Source organism: Typha latifolia, chromosome 1, assembly GCF_019914945.1.
Source record: "Typha latifolia isolate L0001 chromosome 1, TyphaL0001v2, whole genome shotgun sequence".
Lineage (NCBI taxonomy): Eukaryota > Viridiplantae > Streptophyta > Magnoliopsida > Poales > Typhaceae > Typha > Typha latifolia.
This window is the reverse complement of record NC_133086.1, coordinates 21,494,952-21,513,155: the sequence shown is the minus strand read 5'-3', so window position 1 is coordinate 21,513,155 and position 18,204 is coordinate 21,494,952. Positions and strand designations below refer to the sequence as shown.

General features: G+C 38.5%; 4 protein-coding genes across 5 annotated transcripts; 3 read left to right on the top strand and 1 right to left on the bottom strand.

Moving 5' to 3' along the window:
• The first annotated feature begins 1 nt into the window (after position 1).
• On the top strand, positions 2-4,086 carry LOC140802109 (uncharacterized). Its single transcript, XM_073157546.1, has 2 exons — positions 2-73; positions 1,253-4,086. Exon 2 carries the CDS (start codon positions 1,352-1,354, stop codon positions 3,290-3,292), a length of 1,941 nt encoding a protein of 646 aa, XP_073013647.1. The 5' UTR covers positions 2-73; positions 1,253-1,351; the 3' UTR covers positions 3,293-4,086.
• A 923-nt stretch (positions 4,087-5,009) lies between these two features.
• On the top strand, positions 5,010-9,994 carry LOC140791748 (NEP1-interacting protein-like 2). Its single transcript, XM_073142397.1, has 5 exons — positions 5,010-5,535; positions 5,738-5,916; positions 6,799-6,882; positions 9,311-9,475; positions 9,588-9,994. The coding sequence occupies exons 1-5, from the start codon at positions 5,310-5,312 to the stop codon at positions 9,708-9,710; spliced, it is 777 nt and encodes a 258-aa protein (XP_072998498.1). The 5' UTR covers positions 5,010-5,309; the 3' UTR covers positions 9,711-9,994.
• A 437-nt stretch (positions 9,995-10,431) lies between these two features.
• LOC140791737 (ribulose-1,5 bisphosphate carboxylase/oxygenase large subunit N-methyltransferase, chloroplastic) lies at positions 10,432-13,404 on the bottom strand. The gene is made up of 6 exons (XM_073142385.1): positions 12,852-13,404; positions 12,724-12,752; positions 12,257-12,468; positions 11,692-11,814; positions 11,146-11,550; positions 10,432-10,770 (listed from the first exon to the last, which is right to left on the bottom strand). Exons 1-6 carry the CDS (start codon positions 13,331-13,333, stop codon positions 10,555-10,557), a joined length of 1,467 nt encoding a protein of 488 aa, XP_072998486.1. The 5' UTR covers positions 13,334-13,404; the 3' UTR covers positions 10,432-10,554.
• Positions 13,405-13,602: 198 nt separating this feature from the next.
• Positions 13,603-18,171, top strand: LOC140782552 (uncharacterized). Of its 2 annotated transcripts, none has more exons than XM_073129212.1 (2): positions 13,603-15,099; positions 17,808-18,171. In XM_073129212.1, exon 1 carries the CDS (start codon positions 13,779-13,781, stop codon positions 15,096-15,098), a length of 1,320 nt encoding a protein of 439 aa, XP_072985313.1. In that variant the 5' UTR covers positions 13,603-13,778; the 3' UTR covers position 15,099; positions 17,808-18,171. The 2 variants fall into 2 exon arrangements, with proteins under 2 accessions (XP_072985313.1, XP_072985396.1); XM_073129295.1 differs by having other exon boundaries at positions 13,659-15,099; positions 17,661-18,171.
• The last annotated feature ends 33 nt before the right edge of the window (positions 18,172-18,204 follow it).

The following is an 18,204-nucleotide window of genomic DNA, read 5'->3' as shown; positions in this document are numbered from 1 at the left end:
TTAATCATCTCTCTGCTTGGATGATCACGAGAATGGTGCCAGAAGATTTCATTGTTGCGTTGAAGCCTTGGAGGTGATACTAGTATCAATTTATTACTAGTTACAAGTTAAACCTTCTAATATATCTTTTTAATTACTAGTTAAACCTGCATAGCATCGCAATCTAGCTTATATGTTTTAAGAATTAAATGTGATATAGTCTTATAGTATCCTATTTGGCTATTTGCTTTACCTATATAATTTATTTTAATCAATCACGAGCCAGTATACTAATACCCTAAATAGGGAGGATTAGCTCTCTTGATATATAAATTAAGACAACTAAGTTAGCCTTCCATATAAAACCCATATAATATTTTTAATTAAAAAAATATTAAAGATTAATTTTAATATTTAAGAAATAATTAAACTTACTTTTTGTCATGAATTGTTAAGATCCACCTCTATCGTGAATTGATAAAACCCAACCACTAAAACTATTATCGGCTTCGAACATGAGTGTAGCCTGTGGGCCCATGGCTTTATACATCTCTTTGACGGATGTTAAAAATATGAGCGTTTCTTCCGTGCCATAGGGTTAATTTTTTATCAAACAGTTTAATAAAGATTTAACGGTTAAGATCTTTAAAGGTATAATATGAATGAAAGATATTAAAAACCGGTTCAGTAGGTAATTTTTTTTAGATATATAATCTTGCACATTATTTTTTTAATAATTATATTATCTTAATATTTTATCAAGTAAAAAAAAAAATATATATATATATATATCAAAATAAGAGTATTGATGTCTTTTATAATTAACTTGATGAAAATTTAATTACATTTTATCTTTTTGATTATTTTTTATTATTTATATATATCTCTCATTAGTTTAAGATTGATTTAAATTAAATTTTAATAAATAGAGATAGAGAATTATATTTAAATTGAAATTTATCTCCAAATAATCAAATTTAAATTATTTAATATTAAATAATATCTCCTATAATCAAGGTATAATTATATTTAAGAGAGAAATTTGAAGGTAAGAAAAAAAAGTGTATCATAAAATTAATTGTTTATCAATCAGTTTGATGAAGATCTAATGGTTAAGATCTTCAAAGGTATAATAAGAAAATTAAGAAATTAGACACACGGAATTAAATTTTTTTAACTAATATACTATTTTACTTACTTAACGGAATCATATATTTGGGACTGAAGTGCACTTTCTTTGTTATTTATTTTTAAACCCACCCGTTCTTTACAGGAGATTGTTTGTAATTTGCAACACCAAGCACGAAGGAGAAGAGAGTCATGGCTGCAAACTAAGCCTTGAATACCTAAACGGAGAAGAGCCCATGAGCCAATGTTTTCAACCCTTCCTTTGAGGACCGTGCGCTCTTCAATTCCTGCTCTTCCAACCATCAACCCTCGCGTTTCCCTCGCCTCAACTCGCCCTCCTCTCCTCTCCCATCTCATTGCCAACCTAAATAACTCGAAACACCCTCACCGAGCACTCAAGCTCTTCAAGCAATCTTCCCTAAACCTCAACAACCTAGATCACCGAGCTAGTCTTTACGCAGCTATCATCCATGTCCTAACCTCCTGTAAAATGTTTCCGCGCGCCATCTGTTTGACGAAAGAGCTGATCCAAGCTACAAAAGAACGCGGCAACTCTCGTGATGTCGGCTTTGCAGTTTTTGACGCTTTTCGCCTATTTAATGGTTCAAAGTACACCTCTGCGACTTTTGGAGTCCTAATTATAGCTCTATCCCATATGGGCCTCGTTGATGAAGCGTTATGGGTGTTTTACCAGCTCAAGGATTTGCCTGCCACTCATGCCTGCAATGCACTTCTTGATGGGTTACTTAAGATTGGTAGATTGGATTTTGTCTGGAAGCTGTATGATGATATGCTTAGTCGGGGCTTAGGACCCACTGTGGTTACTTTCAGTATTCTAATTAATGTGTGCCGCTTCCAGGGTGACATCACTAAGGCTGTTCAGCTCTTAGATGAGATGGCATCTAAAAGGATCGATGCTAACATTGTCACCTACACAACCATTATTTGTGGTTTATGTGAGGAGGACAAGGTCGGAGAAGCAGAAAGATTGTTCTGTGTGATGAAGGAAGCAGGGGTGCATCCTAACCTATATACTTACAATGCGCTCATGAACGGTCATTGCAAGATCGCCAATGTCCAGCAAGCGCTCGTGTTGTATGAAGAAATGGCTGAGAATGGTTTGCTCCCAAATCCGGTAACTTTTACAATCCTGATTGATGGTCTCTGTCAAGAAAGTAGGACAGATAAAGCAAAGAAGTTTTTTTCCGACATGCCCAAGTGCGGTGTCATTCCGACGGTACCCATCTACAACAGCTTGATTGACGGCTTCTGCAAGTCTGGTGACATGCAAGAAGCATTCAGACTTTATCAGGAGATGACAGAATTGGGCTTGCAGCCGGATGAGTTCACCTGCAGCATACTGGTTAAGGGCCTCTGCTCTGTGGCTAGAGTACAAGAAGCAAGTGATTTCTTCCACAAAAGGCAGCAAGATGGAATACGGGCAAATTCCGCCATTTACAATGCTCTCATTGATGGGTATTGTAAGCAGGGAAATTTGTTGGAGGCACTTGCGGCTTGTTCACAGATGAATGCAGAGGGAATAGAGCCAAATATAATAACATTTTCTTCCTTGATAGACGGGCACTGCAAGAAAGGGAAAATGGAGACTGCAATGGGAATTTATACGGAGATGATAGCCAAAGGTATCATACCTAATGTCGTGACTTATACAGCTCTCATTCATGGATATTCGAAAGAAGGAAGCCTGGATGAGGCTTTTAGGCTGCACAAGGAGATGATTGAGAAGGGTATTGCACCTAACGTGTTTACCGTGACTTCTCTTTTGTATGGATTGTGCAGGAAGGAACAGATTAAAGACGCTGTCGACCTCTTCTTGCAGAATTTTAGAGCTGATGACTTGAATGGCAATGTTGAAGATCAACATCTTCTTCCCAACAGTATAACATACATGGCCTTAATCTACGGCTTGTATAAAGAAGGGCAGTATGTTGAAGCTGCTAAGTTCTACTCTACCATGAGGGAATCTTGTCTGGTGCCTGATAGTTGTACTTACATAATTCTAATCCGAGGACAGTGCCTACTTGGGTATGTGTTCAATGCAATGATGTTGTATGCTGATATGCTGAAAATTGGAGCTAAGCCTACCAGCCATTTCGTACCCTGCCCGGATATTTGGTTGTTTAAATCTATCAATGGCTTTGAAACACTTGACTCGTCAAAGTGACTTCACCTGTCTCAGTCAGGATGATGATCATGCATTCCTAGTTTACTCTAACGTCTTGGATGGACGAGTGCAGGTTAGAACTTCTGAATATATCTTTGTATCTACCTGATATTAAGCATGTTTTCCATCCCTCAGTGCATCTAAGGATGAAGGAAATGAACAGCACAATATCTGCAATTGCTTCAATTAAGCACCTTTGCAATCTTGGATAGGCCAGCAATATCATATAGCTTGGTACCATCCTCAAAGGTGCAGCAGTTAATTTTCCTTCCAAGTCCCTTTTAGGGTGTAGATAGCAGCTAGGAGGACAGTTTCTTCACTCAACTATTTTACATATTACAGAGCACGTTCGAGTTTTCATCTGAAGGGAAAGAGACATATATTGATGTACTCATTATTATGCCAGCTTTTTACCAGCATATATCTGCACTCTCACGAGAATGTACTCGAGAAATGGACAGTCTAATTGAACTCGTTCAATTAAATGCAGCAAGAGGGTCAGGGGGTAAGATGTGAAGATTATTGAATATATCTTTTCCACTAGGACTTGACTTCTACTTCAGTTTTATATTCTGCGGCGGTGAATGAACGAAAGGCCTCAGGATGAGAATTGGGAAGCTTGAAGATAACTTCTGAAGTCCTGAATATATTGCTTCATAGTAATACAATGATATATTGTGTTTTTGCTTTTCTTTGCTGGTTTCATGGCGACAGAAGCTTTGAAATTTTATAGAACTATATGGTTCTGGAAAAACGAGGTTCTAATTTATCACAGAGATTCATTTGGTATTCAACTGTTTCGAATTACTCCGTGTAACGTGAACTGCGCCACCATGCTGGACCACTTATTATATGTTACATGGGATACTGTTTGCAGCATTTAATGCACTTAAATGGATATCGCACGAGAACACCACTTTATAAGCGTTGTGACCAGACCTCTTGGCTTAATTGATCTGAACTTGCTACAGTGATTACCTAACAGCCTGCCACAAGTTGCCAGATACTCGGATGCAAGATGTTCCTTCATCCGTCGTCTCGGAGGATCAGAGCCCCTGGTTTTATAGATTGGTGGCGACAAAAGGATAAGCACAACTAACCACCGCACAACTTTAGAAATTTGGTAGGATATCCACTCATGACTTGGGAGGTTATAAGTTTAAATTCATCTCTAAATAAATTTATTATTAATAAATTATTTAAATGTAGGTTGCTTAACATCTCAATTTAATAAACTCAGCAGTGTGTTAGACTTGGAGAAACAGTTAGTCGGTGCGGTAGCTAAGAACAATGACTCGACGGTACAATGACTTAAAATTTAGATTAAATAATTTTATTTATTGACTAAATATTTAGTGAAACTTATGTGTTTTTATATTAAGAAAAGATTAACCATTTATCTAGTTATATCTAGCTTTCGAGTGTTTGAATAATAAAAATAAAATAAAAAGCACAGCGAACTAACTCTAAAATTTGTAGCTATCATACCCTCCATAAAAAGTCATAAAATCAACTTCAATTTTAAATAATTAATTATTATAAAAAATTTATTTAATAGTTAGTGACTTTGTGGTTTGGTTAAATAAGTCACACCATTAATAATTCGGCGATGCAGTTAGCTAGAGACTAAGCTCGATAATTTTACTATTCTAACTAAAATTCGGTGAAATCTAAAGTGTTGTCTATATCTAATATTGGTTGGCTATTTATACGAGCCATCCGACTCTCCAATGATAACCAAAAAAAAAGAAGAAAAAAGACAACACAAACTAACAAAAGCAACCGTCTCCGCCTTCCTCTCTACTAGGAGGCCCCTCTCTTCCGCGTCAAACCTCAACTGAGACTCTTGTCTCCCCCCCCCCCCACCCCCAATTCTTCATCTCTTTCTCCGATTCGTTTAAGCATGGTGGCGGTGCGTCGCCTCGCCGGTCTAATAGGTCGCTGGTTTGCGTCGTTACAAGAAATATAGGTCAAGAAAGGGATCGGGCCATCGGTACCATCTGGGTTAGGGCTTTGGATGGAGGTGGTGGTGGGAGGTAACTGCATCTGTAGTGGCTCCCTCGAGGATGGTCGCCGTGTCTGCGGCGCCTGTGGAAGGCCGCGCGCGACGGCGCCGCTGCCGGCGGTGGCGGCCGGGAGTGGTGATGAGGGAAGCAGCTCGGCGGAAAGGGGCGTGGCGGTCTACATCCCGAGGTTGATTGCTGGGGCGCTCTCCGGTGCACTCACTGGCCTTTTTGCCTTAGGTGCTCCTCCTCTTCCCTAAGTTCTGACTCTCCCTCTCTTTACGTCTAGCTGCTTGCTTTCTTTTTCTGTTAGCTTAAAGATGCGATCTTTGCTTTTGGCGAATTTCCGATAAAGTCTTGATACTAATGTTGTTTGGAGAGTCGGGAGGAAAAATTTTCTGCTTATTTGCAGGAGAAACTAAATATTATTCCTTTGGTGTAGCTGGAGCTTTCACTGGAGCAGTCACTGGTGCGATAGCAGGTCGAGCCTCTGACAGTGGCATCCTTCGTGGAGCTGGCTTAGGAGCAGTTGCTGGAGCCGTCCTTTCTATTGAAGTGCTGGAAGCTTCTCGTTCTTATTGGTGCTCAGAGCGATTTGGCACCAGGAATACATCATCTATGGTTCGTAAGCTCTGATTTATGCCAAAAAGAAAAGAAGCTGTTCCTTTCATTTGTTGTAGTTGCTATAATAGTTACTCTCCAGTTTCTCCTCAAGATTATAAGTGTTGATTCTCAGGTAACTTGTAATAAGTTACTGAGGGATAGTTCCTGTCTGCCTGACACATTGCCAATCTCTTACGAAATTGTATTCAGATTGGAAAAAGTTAGTAGTCTCTTGTATCATGTACTTTGAACTTTGAAGTGCAAAGGCTTGTGATATAGTAAACTTTTTATCTGATAAAATGCAAGATGCTTTTGGTTTTACTTCTTTTCTTATGGCATCATTAAGCACTAATGTCATCCTGCTATCTCAAGCTCATTTTGGAGGATTTGAACCTTTGACAATTGCAAGGTAAAGAGCTAAATTCTAGAAGAATTTAAAGTTCTTAAATAACTATATAATGTTTTGTAAAAATTCTTTTTCATGGCTGTTGTATGAGTATGTACTTTGTATTATGACTGTTGCCATTCCTTGTCAGACTATTTGGATACATATATTAATGTGCTTATTGCGCTATCTCAGTCCGCCTGATACCAGATTCGCACCTTTGAACCATTAGCTTTCGTTTTTAAAATAAATGAGCACATTAATATTGTATTCGTTCATATATGATAGTATCATCTATCTTGTTTATGCCCCCAAGCAATTGGGACCACATATATGGTTCCCTCGCCTTCATTCATTTTTTCTAATCTTGATGCATGTCTGTCAATTGAAGGGGGCCTTAATAATATCTGCATTTTCTGTGCTAAAATATTTCCTCCTCTGTAATTTGTAACAAATCAAGTAAAATTTTCTTACATTTGCGATTATGATATGTCACACTTTCTTTTGATTTTCAGGCTGATTTTATAGAGGAGCTCCTTCATGGTCGGTTTGTACAAGAACAGCTTACACCTGCTGTGTTCACAGCTTACCGCTGGCAGGTTAGTTTGTAAGCCTTATTGCCCTGCTAGCATAACTAAGTAATCAGCCTTATGTACGGCAGAACATTTAAGGGAATTTTCTGTTCTTGCTAGATTAAAGAAAATAAAATAAAATAAAATAGTGCGCTGCACATTTGAGCAGTGTGTAACTTTCTATTCAGGGCCAAAACTTTGAGCTCTTCATAGGAAAATCCACCTTGTTAACTGGTTTGGTGTACCCTGCACGTTGCTTCCTCATTCTCCTTAAATCCTAAGATTCTGGACAGATCATATGGACTTTGTTTCTGTTAATTTTGATTGACTATGTTTGGAGATGATAAATCTAGCTGAAAACGACATTTCTTCTGAGAACCTGGTTTTTAAACATTCAGTTCTTACTTTAATTTGCGCAAGATGCACCATACCATGTTGAGTTGTAAGCATGTCTAACCTCACCTGAGTGGGAGCAGACAAATTAGAATTCTGCTCATCTTAGTGATTTCGAGTGTATCAAGAGTGATTCTAAGATTCATCTCAAGGTTGCTATATGAACCATGTGGTGCCTTCTGGAAACTTTGCAGTAAGGAAAAACAACAAATTGTTCTTAAGAATTCTTTCATGATACAGTCAATCAAGGGTGTTACTTGTTATTTAGATGTATTAGTATATTTATGTGATGCTGTTTGCATAGGTTGTTTTTTAGTAGCCTATTGAAAGAGTGCTGTTAGTAAAGATCTGCATAACAGTTGCTGCTTTTGTCGAAATAGACAACATACTGTATGTTAGATAGATTTATAGCTCACACAAATGTGCAATTAGTTTCTTATAATATGTGGAAGACAGGTAACGAAGCTAAAATTTCCTCCAAAGCTAGTTTTATAAGCTGGGACAGTAGACGCACTATCATGGCTCATTACTTCCCAAGTACTATATGAATCTTGGTGCAGATATTAACAAACTTGTATACCTAAGTATCAAAGTTTACCAATATGCCTCATGAACACTCTGTTAGTGCACACATTCAGTAGGATTTGCCTGACCTGGAAATATGCAAATCTTACTGGGACTATGAATCAAGATTCAAGAGTTTTGGCAATATTTGCACGAATGTAATACATTTCACAGAGATAGTGCTGATGTGATGTCTGCATCTGTCCGATTGGCATGAATTTCTAGAAATATTCAGAAGATCTAGGGGTTATATTTAAATTAAGCAGAAAAAAATTAATAGAGAATAAGATATGTTGAATTGGCATTTGTTATAACTAAGCTCTTACAAAGGACAACATTGATAATGAGGTTATCTATGGAAGTCCCACACTTGTGAAAGGATACCTTTACAGTTTTGGCATTTTGAAGGTTATATGTGCAGATAGTCATTCTTGAGGGTATATATCCACACAGGGACTCTATGTAATTATTAATTGATTTTCAACGCATACTTCATGTACTAAATTTGGAAATATTGTGACCTGTTTCATTTTCCTGTCCTATAGTCTTAAACTTCATTCAGTCTAACAGAACTCCTGTACTTCTGCAAATGTTCTCTGCAAGCTTCACTTTATAGTGTACCCTTGCATACACACATGTACTTTTAATAGTATAACATGAATAGGGAACAATTGCTGCATCTACCTTCATCTCCTTGTCATCTATGAGAAATATGAAACATAGGCCAGAAGTGTGCATCTTTTATTGTTGTCCAAGATAAATTTGCATCAAAGGGTGTTAAGAGCAGTTCTGCTATTCTATTTGGAAATTCTATAGATATTTACCAGGGGAGCTGATTGTGTAATGAATATCATAAGGATGGCAGAACAAGATTACATTTATATAGGAAGGTGACTTATAGACTATGGACTAGCTTCAGCATGGCCAATCAGAGAAGTTTTTTTGAATACTTTACCACATCTGGCTATACCTACCTATCTTGAGTTCAACAAAAAGGTAGAATTTTGCTTTCCCCACATATGACAGCTCAAAACTTAACTCCCTTGGTTTATGAGTTTTCTTCTGTTTCCATTGGATTTTATTTTCTCAAAGAGTGGGCATTGTGGTGATTGAAGGTGGCATATTACTAGTAGTTAAATTTTAGAAAAGCAGCTTCGCACCATACAAATGGTATAAAGGAAATCAACCAATGACTATTTTTATTTACGGGAAGTGCTTAATGTTCTATTTGCAATGCAAAGAGTAAATTTTAACTCTCTACTCTGGGGATAGATAATTCTCCTTACACATCTTTTGCTTTGACTGTTAACTGGATCAGTGTTGATTGCCTGCAGTTATAACATAGGAGTTAATACTATTATCATGGCCCCCTTAAAGATATGAATGCTAATATAGCAGAATGACAGAAATGGGTACATGTAACACACCAGATGATGACGGTGATGTTTTTTTCCCTGTTGTAGTTTTTGATTAGAAGGTCTTTCTTCAATTTCTGCAGGTCAGCATCTCAGACCTAGGGCACGAAGATATCTACGACATCTTTGGAGAGGTTTCATCCAAAGGGCTATCAGGAGAATCATTGAAGAAATTACCATGCCATGTGATCACCAATGAGAAGAGGGACTGCCGTGGAGAAAACCTATGTTGCACAATTTGTCTGCAGGTATTTCTGTAGCATCTGATAACAGCTATAAAATTTGAGAGTACAATTGTCTACTTTCACATTTCCTTCTGTCTGCTTTCTTATGGGAGTCTAATAAATTGCACTCTGCTAGGATATTGTTGCTGGAGATACTGTGAGGCAATTGCCATTGTGTTCTCACATGTTTCACTTGTCGTGCGTTGACAAGTGGCTTGTTGGTCATGGATCATGCCCGGTATGTAGGCAGGATGTGTAGGCAGTTTGCTGGAAGCGATGCATTCACTATCGACACTTTCAGATTCAAGTTTGTCTTGTACAGGCATCCCAGTTGGTGCATTGATGTAAAGTAGGAACATCCTTTGTTAGAGGAACTGGCCCTCTGAGATATCATGAATTGAGCCTTTTACAGTTTGTAGTCTGTGTAACTATATAAATAGAATAGGTCACCTCTCATTTATGTGTTCGTGTTTGATATTGTAATAGATATATCACATTTTGCTACATATAGTTAATAGGTGGAATAAGTTATAACGTCTGAAATTTGGGTGCACGAAATATTTTATAATAATATTTTATGGGCCGTAAGCAGTACAAACAGTTAGAAGGCGTGGTGTTATCTTGGATTTTCCAAACCTTGCACTAGCTGATGTTTTATAGAAGGTGCCATGGATTTAGTGCTTACTGTAAACTATCACTTCTCCTAAACCCGTAACATCACTTATTTGTATCGTATGCTGCCTGTTCTTCTAACAAGTCATAGCAGGAAATTAAACTATAGAACGAATTGATCGTATAATGCGTTAATGTATGAATTACTCGTGTTCAGGAAATAATTTTGCAAACGAAAGTTTGTCTCGTAACACTTATTATTAGTTCCTCTGAAAAAAAGAACATTTAGTTAGTTGGCATGATTTCACAGATGCCACGAGGGTTGACCTCCCACGAATTTAGAATTTTGATGTTATTGCGCAAGCACATGAAAACTTCTGAATTTGATTGATCTATTCCTGGAAAAATTCACGACAAACCTGGGTACAGGAAAAGTTATATAAACTTGGTGGCTTGTCGATTCTCAATCTCGAAAGGTTACAAGCATCATCCTACCGTGACTCCCAAAAGATAATATCATCTTGATCGCAAGCAAGACCCAGGTCTCTGAGCCTCCTTTCCTGGTAGTATTCCAGGCCATCCAATTCCAATTCCCTCTCCCTGAATATATCGCCAATTTGCTGGAGTACTTTCTTCTCACCTGCTCTTACGCCAACAGCAATTCTAAGTCTTGAATCCAGATTGCCTGATCTCATAAGTTCTTCATCCTGCACATTGCAGGTATCCATTAAATGGAGTTATTTTAGTGATACAAGGAAAACAATAAGAAATTATTGTCAGAGTGATATTGCTGATGTTCTCAAGCAAAAAAGAAAAGAAGAAACAAAACTAAAATAAGCCTTCCTGTACTTCGACTACCGTTAATGATCAAAAAATGCTCGATGTATTTAATCTGCCCGGGATCAGGTTTTATTACAATGTTCTGAATGTTCTATACTATGAAGAAACAACAAAAATCTCCAAAAGCCATGAAATAGTTTCTTGGTCAAGATTGACCCATCAGTTAGTTAAATGAGCTTAATTTTTGAACAATTCTCTCGTAATTTTGTATAACAACTTTAGAGTTTGAGATGAAAGTATACCTCTTCTACAGTTGTCTGATAGGCAGAGAGGGCAGATTTGCAGGCATCTCTAACAACAAGGCATATTGTTTCCTCATTGGCAGGGCTCACAGGCAACTCAAGGTGACCCCAGATTGAATTACTGAAAATTGATTCCAGGAGGAATGCATCTGTTCCCCCAAGAGCAATCAATCGCAAATATGGGAGCACTAGGGGAGGAAGACTACTACCAAGGACAATATCGAAGTACGCAGTTTCCCCTAGACCATTTGACTCTGCAATGTTCAGCTTGTCTCCATAAAATGGATCTGATTCAGAAATCTCCAGCGTCAAGGTGTAGGCCTCCCTATCTGATCTTGATTCAATGAAGCCATAATCAAGTGCCAATTCAGCATTGCTCTTTTCGAGATCATACTGAATATAAACCTGCAAGAAGTTTCTTAATTATAACAGGTACAGCCTAGAAGTGAGCGCAGGTCCTTCTGTCACCCATTAACAATTTTATGCATATAGCTATAGGCTTTTCCATCTACTTGGAAAAAAGCGTGCATAATTTGGAGACGTAACCTGTTCACCAGACTTCACAGGGACAGGCGTCCGCAGAGAGAATACGAGCTCCCTAGCAAAGAGGCCCTTTCCTTTGATCTCCCAAGAAGTGTCTTCTGTAGCGATGCTACCGTTATGGTTAACCTGATTAAAGCACAGAAAAGGTCAATATAAAAGGCTAGCATTTTTCTTTCAGAGGATAAACTTGAGTCATTGCGGAAATTACAAATTGGGAATATTTCACTTCTGAAAGCTTTTTTATCAGCATTTAGGTAGGCAAGTAAATTTTGGAGAATTAAGTCCATTGTAATCTCCAATGCACCTCTGATGATCTACTTCAAAAGTATATCCTTTCTAATAGAACAATAGATAATCATATGCATGTAGTCAGTATATTAAAATCTGATTTCCTGTTATGTGGTGGCGTAATATCAGCTTTTCATTGCTTGGCCATCTGTTGAAAAGCATAATCTCTGCACGTTATAAAATCAAGTATATGTTGATACAACATGTATAAATGCAGTCTGAGGTAATAATATTATTATTGTAGTTTTCTCCCCAATGATTAAAAAGATGCAGATCTTACAAGGTCAGCTAGTGGTACTAGAGCAAGATTATCGCCGCGCATACGTGAAAATGCCCTTGATCTGAGTACTCCAAATGCCCAGAGGAAATCAGGGAATGTTATAGTCGAAGGGAAGAGATTCTTGTTTGGAAGTATAATGCTGTCTTCAACCTTGGCAAATTCACTCTGCACGTACTCTTTGACTCCCAATGTCGTGCTTAATAGCTGTGTTCCTACAGAATATATAATAACATTGATGTTAAACAATTTTGGTGTTGGAATAGATAAGTAATTCACTGGAAGGAGCCAACTTTTTGCATTCCTAAAAACACTCAAGTTGTTCCTTTACATATAGAATTATCAATCCATCCAAAAGGCAACTATATTTAATATACAAAGGATAAATTAAGCTTCGACTGTATTTAATATATAAAGGAGAGCGTACAAATCCTGCTTCAGATCAAATTAACTAGGAGAGTTTGGCATACCTTGTATCTCAGAGAGCTCCTCTTCTGACCTGCACTGGAAACACCAAATCACACTTAACAATCAGTACATACCTCACAAATCAAACACCAATTTGAAAATAAGATTTAACAAAGAAACAATCGGAGACCAGAAGATAGTCGAGTCTGTTTCTTGCGGTAATATATCAAGGTATGGCCGCCACGGCGAGTCGTCCCCCCGCGCCTTCTCCCGGAGGAGAAAGAGCGCGATCGACACCCACGGCCTGAGACCGCCGCATACGCGCCCGATCTCGGAGGCGGCGACCGCATCGGAATCGATCCATAGCTTCTTGGGGATCTCCACCACCACCTCGTTTTGGGGGAGGTTTCTTTGGGCCACTAGGCCTAAGCCCTCGGGCACTATGCTTGGCTTCACCGGCAGAGACGAGGAGTTGACCGCGCCACGGGTGCTTAACCACTGGGAGAACTCCTGGAGAGTGGATTCGGAGGGAAAGGTGGGGTTTTGGTGGGTTCGGAGAAGGGCGTGAGCGGAGAAGCTTCGAGATTGCAGGGAGAGGGAGCGAGCAGGGGAGTTGGAGAAGAATGGAGAAGAAGAGGAGGGAGGAGGAGAGAAGAGACGAAGGGAAGCCATTATTACTTGGGTAATTGCTGTGCAGGTAGAGAAGAAGATGATAACATAGAAGACGGACGGTTCTTCGTTCCTATGGATATCGTAGCTCTAGCGGCAGCATTGTGGATATTTTCGAGGCGAATCCTTGCTGGCATCTGACGTGGCAACTAAGATGAGTTAACGGTCATCACTAAATGATAAGAGAGGTTTATAAGGAAAATTAATATCGGATTAGATTCATAATATCATTATACTCTTATCCAAATTGCTCGGATGCAAACGGAGAAAAAGAAATGGAAACAAAACATTAAAAAAAAAATATTATGAGTGAAGTGAAGTGAGTGAAAGAAAAAGAAAGGATAGAGAAAAAAATAAAAAGAAAAAGAAATGGAAGCAAGCAAAGTACCAATCATATCATCGGATTTTCCCCGTCTCTCATTCCTTCGTTTTCCTCTGAATCAAAGAAATGGCCATAGCATGCCGTCCTACCACCATACTCACCTCATGCATCTCAACCACTCACGTCAAACGCATATCTCTACCCAAATCCTTCTTCCCTTCTCTTTCTCACTCTCAAATTCAACTCCCAAGAACTCACTTGCAACCCAAGCTATGCCACTGCTTGCCACAAAGAGATCTCAGCAGTAACAGCTCCACGGAGACCTCTTCAGAGTCTCGCGAATCGATAGAACCCAAATCTCCAATACCCAACGCGCTTTCTCCTACTATTCCCTCCTCCACCCCTTCTTATTGTTCTGCCGGCTTGGTGTTCGACGAAAGTCCTGAACCTTGTTGGGACTGCGGCAGTGTCGGCTCGCCTGTCGTCAAGCGCTACATAAGCGACGACAAGGAGCGGTGGCTCATGTGGTACGCCGGTGCTGATTCCATTGGACTGGCAGCGTCGAACAATGGTATACATTGGGAGAGGGGGTCGGGAGCAGTTGAAAATGGCGGCGATGTAGGTCAGGTCATGCAGCCAGGTAATGACTGGTGGGTTTTCGACACTGGCAGGATTGAACCTTCTGATGTCTTGATCATGTCCAGTTCGAAGCTGAGAGCCGCGAGCGCTGTGTATTGGCTTTATTATACTGGGTACAACCCAGTGGAGGTGGAAATTCCGTGTGGCGGTAAAGTTTTCCGGTCATTGCCGGGTCTAGCTATTAGCCAAGATGGGCGGCATTGGGCAAGGATTGAAGGGGATCACCATAGCGGTGCACTTATGGATGTCGGAGCTGAGGGGGAATGGGACTCCTTGTTCATCGCAATGCCAAAAGTCATCTACCATGAAAGAGGCGATCTAAGGATGTATTATCATTCATTTGACACGAATAGCAGAAGCTATGCTATTGGGATTGCAAGGTCAAGGGATGGGATTAGGTGGGTGAAATTAGGGAAGGTTTTGTGTGGTAGAGCAGCCGGGTCATTCGATGAGGCAGGTGTGCGGAATGGGTATGTTGTGAGGGATCAAAAGGCTGGAAAATATATTATGGTGTATGAAGGTGTTTCTTCAGATGGAAAGACAAGTATTGGATTGGCAGAGTCTGTCGATGGGTTGAAGAATTGGAGGCAGTGCGGTGATAAGCCGATATTGAGGCCTTCGGTCAAAGAGGATGCATGGGATAACCAAAGGGTGGGCTCTCCATGTCTAATTCAAATGGATGGATATGACGAATGGAGGCTCTACTATAGTGGCAATGGTAAGGGTGGGAGAACTGGGATTGGGATGGCTATTTCAGAAGGTGCAGATCTTGGTAGTTTCAAAAAGTGGAAGGGATTTCAAATATAAGGTGAGATACGTTTGTTGCATTTGGTCCCAGTACTTTTCACCATATTTCATGAACTTGCAAGGAAAAAGGAATGAATCGTGCACCATCGACAAGCATTGCTAGATAGTAGATATGGTAGCATTTCATATGTGTGTGAAGTTTTTGAAGATTTACTGTTCATTATGTCAATAAAAGTAACGATTTGTTGCAAAGGTATTTACTTTGTCATTTATTTAGTCCCTAAAATTATAATTTTTCATATCGTGAACATGATACATTTAGTTAGAATCTTTTCTTACTGCATTAGTTGTGTATTTTGATTAAAATAAAATTTATGTAGGTCGTGTTCGAACGCCCTTACGAACGCTTGCATCAGATTCGCAAATACAGAGAATGCAATGCAGTCATTCGAACGCAGTCAGGCGATCACGCTTTTTGTATTTGCGAACCTGATGCAGGCGTTCGCAAAGGCATTTGAACGCGACCTATAGAAATTTTATTTTAATCAAAATAAACAACTAATGCAGTAAGAAAAGATCTTAACTAAATGTATCAGAACAACATTCTTGCTTATATATCTTGTGAAAATATTGACTCTTTATCATGTTCTTTTTTAAAAGCTTATATATCTTTCTTTTACTAGATATAGAAATTCAGCAGAAAATTTTCAAAGCTCAATGACCATTTGATTGGAAGTTTGGAAATATTGGAATGTTAATGTGTTTAATTTTTTGGTTGTTGATAGGACAAAGTACTTTTCAATTGCTTAATATTTAGCTGATTTGCAAAGAGTAGCCTCTTCTTCTGTGGAAAAGTGCTATTTCTCTCAGCCCAACTGACAGTCTGAATTCCAAAAACCCATCTCTTAAACCTGTTGTTGATCAATGACCAATTTTGTTATGAAAGATGATAGAGTATTGCAATATTCCAACTTAAAAATATCGACCATATTGAATAGCCTTCAAAAATAATGATGATTCATGAGACAGATATACAATTCTTCATCATAATATCATATAAAACTTCTAGAACATATTATAACTGCAGAAGTTCATGATCAATTCTGTTGAAGGATCAGTATAGACTGTTTCACCTTGACTGTAGATGACTTGTATGGGAAATTGAATTCCAATCCTTCAGAACTTTGTAGACATATTCCTGCAAAAATAAATTGAAACTCTGAGTGCCTCAGCTAAATAGTGAATAGGATCAGCAGCAAACCTTTCTTGGAGTTATTCAGGGCTGAGTTCAAGAGTTTGTTGATCCTAAACATAGCTGCATCAAGCAAAGACCATATAATGTAGACAGGCAATTAATATTAATTATTCCATTTTGATTCTCAAATTTATTGTTCAAGCAGATTAGATGGATGAAGATGTAAGAATCCAAATGATTTGCACAAATCAACAGAGGTGTCAAAAGTCTACACTGAACTGCCTCCGTGGTCTGACTGGAACCAGACCGCAGTAACTGGCTAAACAGTGAAGCTTGAATTGATCCAAGACCAAGAATGGGCTGGGGTTTTGGTTCTGGATAGATAGGCATCCTGGTTGGGCCTCAAACAGCAAATAAACCTGGCTAAGGTTTGGTGAGCCTGTTGACAAGTTGAAAAATTAGAAGTAAAATAAATCTTGATGGTCTGACTAGGAAAATGACAATTAAAGCTTCAAGAAAGAGAACCAGTGGATTTGAATAACTATAAGGAAAGGTCATTCACTTGATATAAATTACATGACTAGTTCATTGTAGTTATCATATGATTAACTTCATGATGTTAGGATATATTGAAGCTGGCATTCTTATTTTCCTTAGCATTTCTTTATGATCAATCACATCATGGAAGCATATTTATTGCTTGATCAATGTTTCATTCTAGCAGAGTCTCCTCTCATCCATTCATTTGGTTTTAAATTTGTTTATATCTGTAATAGCCTTGCAAAACTCCCATTTTGCAAACAGACCACACATTTATATTTTGGCTTCATAATTTCTAACACCTCTCTAGCATAGACTTGCTATTGATCAAATCTCTTACTCTTCAGACATCTTCAGTTCAAGAGTTTCACCCAATTTTTTCATGCATATCCATTTTTAGTACTTCTAGTATACGATATGTAGTAAATTGCCTTCGACTTTAGCGTGGCATTGGTTATTTGTTACTTTTGAGATATTATATTTTTCCGTAACCCACAATTTGGAAGAAAAAGAGGTATTTATATTTTAAGAATTTGTCTGGATATGCAAGGTCTTCTGTCATGCATTTAGCATGTGCAACATGTTTATGCATTCTCACCATGAAGTACTGCTAAATCTCATCACATACTTGTAGGACCGCATGTTACGTGCTATTTTGAATAACACTATACATCCAGATCCATACAATAACGAGATGCTTGTACTTACTAGTTGGTGATGCTTTAGAAGTAAATAATTAGTGTGACTTATTCTATTTTCTGCATTGCCACCTTGCAATTTACTTTTGCTAAGCATGTCAGATTTTTGTCATCTTCTGCCTATTTATTCTTTATAGTCCATTTTGAATAGATTACTTGCATATACTGGCTGAGTTTATTTGCTGGCAGCTATCATTGAAATGCAAGACATGGAGTTAAAGATTGGCGTGATTTTATTCTCTAGGAAAAATAGCTTACGCTTTTGATTTATGATCTCATTACTTCTACTACTAGATTCACATGATGCAGTTTCATCACCCTTTTGGTCTTATTTAGGGAACTGACTCCAGTATGTGGAGAAAAGTTCTTCAACTGGCTTACACAGTTAGGGTTTTAAGAAGCCATGGGCAGAATAAAGAAGCAGCACAGCACAGGTCTCACACAAAGTGATAAGAACTCTTAACGGTTTTAATGGGGTCAAGAGCATGTACTCCTTCATTTCACTGCCAGAGATGTGGATAATCTTTTGCTTGCTTAGTTCATCCATTTGTACTGACTGGAAGAGGTCAAAGAGATTTCTTTAAAATAAGAAAATTTTCTTTTCTCCTGGACTTGGACACTGAGAGATCCAGTGTAATATATCAGAAGGCACTGTAACTTTACATTGTGTCCATGGTAAAAGGTTGAATTTTTAAAGAAACACTATAGCTTTTTGAATGCTGTAGAGGATCCA